We start from the raw sequence: 4164 nt of genomic DNA on the forward strand, positions 1-4164 counted from the left end.
ATTTGAAGGTCAATCGTTGCCCAACTTATATGCCAGATACTGCTGTTTCTAAATTAGTATCCGCTCCCGAGTTGTTCAACTCGGTGGAACTAATAAGGGGTCGATATTTCGAAAAAAAATCCTCCAAGCCATTTCATCGGCTCAAACGACATCTAATTGAATGAAGTCGGAAACGAACCACTACAGGATCTCGTAAGCTACCCGAATGAGATTCCGCCAATAGCGAATTTCGAAAAGCAAAGAATGCTTGTAAAAAAAATCCTCCAAGCCATTTCATCGGCTCAAACGATATATAATCCATTGAAGTCGGAAACGAACCACTACAGGATCTCGTAAGCTACCCGAATGAGATTCCGCCAATAGCGAATTTCGAAAAGCAAATATAGAATGCTTGTTGACGGCTCATTCATGTTTCTTGCGAAATGTTTTGCACTGGGATGGCCATGACCTGAATATAAGTCGACTGGCGTAATCGACCTGGGGAAACTACTGAGTACTGCCCTAGTAGTCATGCTCGGTTGCTGAACATTCAGCGAATGACTCTTTAATAGGCCCAGTTCGTGCTGACGCGCTTACGTGGCAACAAGACATGGAACGAGTTTAACCAAAACGTAATAAGGTGGGGGTGGGACGTTCGTGGGAGACCAAGACGACGAAGGACCTATTCGCCCGATGGGAAAACATTTCACCCGTGAAGAAACACAGTACGATTTAAACGAAGGGGAAACGGACCTAGACTTAACACACTACTCATGAGGTTGGTTACGGGAAACTCACGCCCGGTTTTGCCCTTTTTGGGGATTAACAGGCAGACACAGTTCACGAGCTTGTCTTCAATCAACGTTTGTCTTTCTTGGAACCAAATTGGAGGAAATTAACCAGATACCTTCCGTGAAAGCCATGTGAAGATGGCGAGTAACGGACCTGTGTGATCCCAAAAACAGAAATCTGACTAAAGTTGAACATCATTTGCGAGCTAATGGATCCCCGTTCGTTCTCAACATTCACAGGCTGCCAGTTCTACAAGTACCCTACACCTGCCCCCGAATCTGGATAGCTGCCGTCGATATTTTATTATCTTCGTATGCTGCGCTGAGTGGTTGACCAGTGAAATTGCTGGCCAGAACGTCCGTGGTTCGAACTTAACCTCCGAACTTAAAGTGCTGCTGCATAGGTTTGTTCTTTATCTCATTCTTTATCTCAGCCTTCGGCTTGCATAGCTGCATCATCTACTCAGTTTCTTCAATGAAGATAAATGGAACGCGTCCAGATTATGGTGCAATATTATATGGGTAAATAATTCAGCGCCCCAGTGGCATTCGGACAAAGGCTACTCAAAGCAGCAATCGATCGCAAGGAAACTGGTCGCCAATACGATACAACTGAGAACGGAGCACCGCAGAAGTTTCCACGTACTTTGCAATCACAGCACTTTTCGAAAACTATATAATATCAAACAGGTAAGGTGAAGTAACGCATTCAATCGGGTAATGATACTGTTACCTCGAATGATGACCAAACAGATCGATAAATTGATCAACGATCAGCTGGTCAACCAGCGTACGTCTGAGCGATTTTTGTTCCAAATCAATCGATTTTTTACTTTTGAGCACAGGAAAGTCCCTTAAACATCAGGAAGGCATTGCAGACTTTTTGCTAGAAACTTTATTCACAATGATTATTTCCTAACCGTGAGATCTGATGGGAGTGTGGTTCGGGTACATAGCGAAAGTAATGGGACTAGACAATCATGCTCTGGTCGCCGGTCCATACACGACAGCGATCGACCAAATAGGCAAAAAGTACACAAGCAATGGAAGTGAAAAACAAGCCGACGGGCCAGAATATCACATGGAACAATGTTCTGGCCGAGTAGAATTTCGTTAGAAGCGCTTCATTCTCGTGGACTGAATGGATGTAGCACTCGAAGTGGTTGCGGTGTTTGATTCGGTGTTCGAATCGTAGAACGTAGGCCGTGTTTTCCGCGTCCCGATGATGACATGAACTGGTTGCGCACTGATTGACCATTTGGGAGGTTTATATTAAAGGGAGGGGTGAAATAGAAGAACAAATGAATTTTTGTTGTACAGAGGAAAATTTTGTTAGCCCAGGTAACATAGATGGTCGTTGGTTTGTTCGCTGACCTAGTTAATTCGATGCCGTGGAGTCAGATCGATAAAAATCACAAGCCGCAACTCGGAGGGTCAAGAATATGGGTTACTCCAACATCGATCTGGGTACGAGAGCAAGGTGAGAGATCACGTGGTCATCGACCAACCAGAACACAGCATAACAGAGCAACCAATGAAACCGCCCGGCGAGTAGCACGTATATTGACGTACGCACTCAACGCATAGCCACCGACCCATCGCTACACACCACCAGGCTCCCCAGTAAGGCACCGATGATGTCACCTCGATTAGTGATGAAACTTTTGGAGTCAAACTGTCCAGCTCAGCGAACAAATCAATGACCAAGTATCTGCTGCTTTGAGAACTGAGCGAAACAATAAAAGCTGTAGAAAATTTCCAGTTAAGCTGGGCATATAAAAGTTGATGCGGTAAGTGTAATCGTATGGATCGAAAAACGGTTTCATATCAGCTCCAAGCGAGCGCGGAATACGCAACCGAATGTAGGGCACCGTATCATCACGTGATAATAAAGGATTGGAAATGGATCTAAACAGTTCTGTCGTTCAAGCTAAAGGAAATGTTGAATAATGAACTTGGCCAGTAAACATATTGATCCAACGTGGTGGTTACTTTCTATTTGTGAATAAACTTCGGTGAATGGTGTTCAAGTCAAGTGATGTGATGTCCAGACATGCTTTGGGAAACAAGATGTGTATATTCGTAGGTAACCGTTGGCAAAATTATCGTACAAGGCCAGACAGCATTAGAAATGAAGGTACACGTAATTTTCAAGATTTTTGTTGACTTAATGCTAGTCTGCTACTGGGGATGACCATGCCAAGTGATTGATTAAAAGCACAGCATATAAACTGGGTACATTCACCGGTGAAAATTATCAAATATCATCACACTACCACCAATCTATAAGTAGCTCGGAGAAAGAATGGTTTCGCAAGACGGGTGAAACTTCCATCTGAGAAGCCGTCAGTTGGGGAGCGGTTTCCGAAATTAAGGGATGAGTTACGCTCTATCATAATTGAGTGCGATCTAGTCACGGTGGTGACCAGCCACTCGTGGCCAAACGACCAAGTATTCAAACCACAAGGTCGTGGGTTCGAAACCCACCCGAGTTTTGTAACTTGCGCGCTGGTGATGATTACGAAAAAGGATGAAACAACTGTACAGTGATCCTCTGCTTTTCAATATAGGTTGTCGTCAATTGCAGGACGAATCCTCTAATGATTCATCATCATCATCATCACCGACAGTATGACATCAGCGTTCAACACCGATGCCTCACTGCCGTACAACCATAATTTATTTGAAAGCCTCATTGCAAAGAGAAGAGTAAAGGTGGACAGGGGAGGGACATAATGCTAGCTTAGCACAATCATTTCAAAGTGCCTACACCTCCAGACATTCACTCAAGAAATCTGGGTGGAAACTGACAACAAGAACGCCAATGACATCGGTTGGCAGCTCTATTGTGTAATGTCTCCAACCAGGCACAGTGAGGATCACGCGGTCCCCATCCTGGAAGGCGAGTGGCACCGACAGCACCCAAGCGTTTCGTGATCTCCTTCATACTCCTCTGCCAAGTCAAGGGTTGGCCAACTCCCTGTTTATGCCACTCTGAACTGGGCATAGAAAACAGCACTCCCTTCGGCAAACGATGGTTCGGCATAGGCAACACATGTCCCAACCAACGCAGCTTCTGGTGTTCGACATATTGTTCAATAAAAGTACCCGTTGCAGAACCGAATACTCGCGTTCTAGTTGCCTCGTTCGGGATTCGCCGACACCAACCCACACGAGCCATGGTTCTGAGACAACGATTGTCGAACACCTGAACACGTCTCAGTTCCGCCCCTCGAATAGGCCAAGTGTCAGCCATACAACAAAACAGCCCGCACTGTAGCTTAAAACAGAGGTCCCTTCAGATTCAGGGATAAATCATTCTGACGCCATAGGTGTCTCAAGTTAGCAAACGCGGCCCGAGCCTTGCAGATTCGTGCATTCACCTCATCTGTCA

General features: G+C 45.3%; 1 protein-coding gene across 1 annotated transcript in view; it reads right to left on the reverse strand.

Annotated features, from left to right (window-relative positions):
* Positions 1-1691: 1691 nt before the first annotated feature.
* T265_13199 (hypothetical protein) overlaps positions 1692-4164 on the reverse strand; it is a gene marked incomplete at both ends in the record, with an annotated part of 40664 nt that continues 38191 nt past the window's right edge. The window contains one exon of the mRNA XM_009167716.1: positions 1692-2016. Coding sequence (XP_009165980.1) covers positions 1741-2016 — 276 coding nt within the window. The remainder of the gene's footprint in view (positions 2017-4164) is intronic.

The sequence above is a fragment of the Opisthorchis viverrini genome (assembly GCF_000715545.1).
Source record: "Opisthorchis viverrini unplaced genomic scaffold opera_v5_45, whole genome shotgun sequence".
In the NCBI taxonomy this organism is placed as follows: domain Eukaryota; kingdom Metazoa; phylum Platyhelminthes; class Trematoda; order Opisthorchiida; family Opisthorchiidae; genus Opisthorchis; species Opisthorchis viverrini.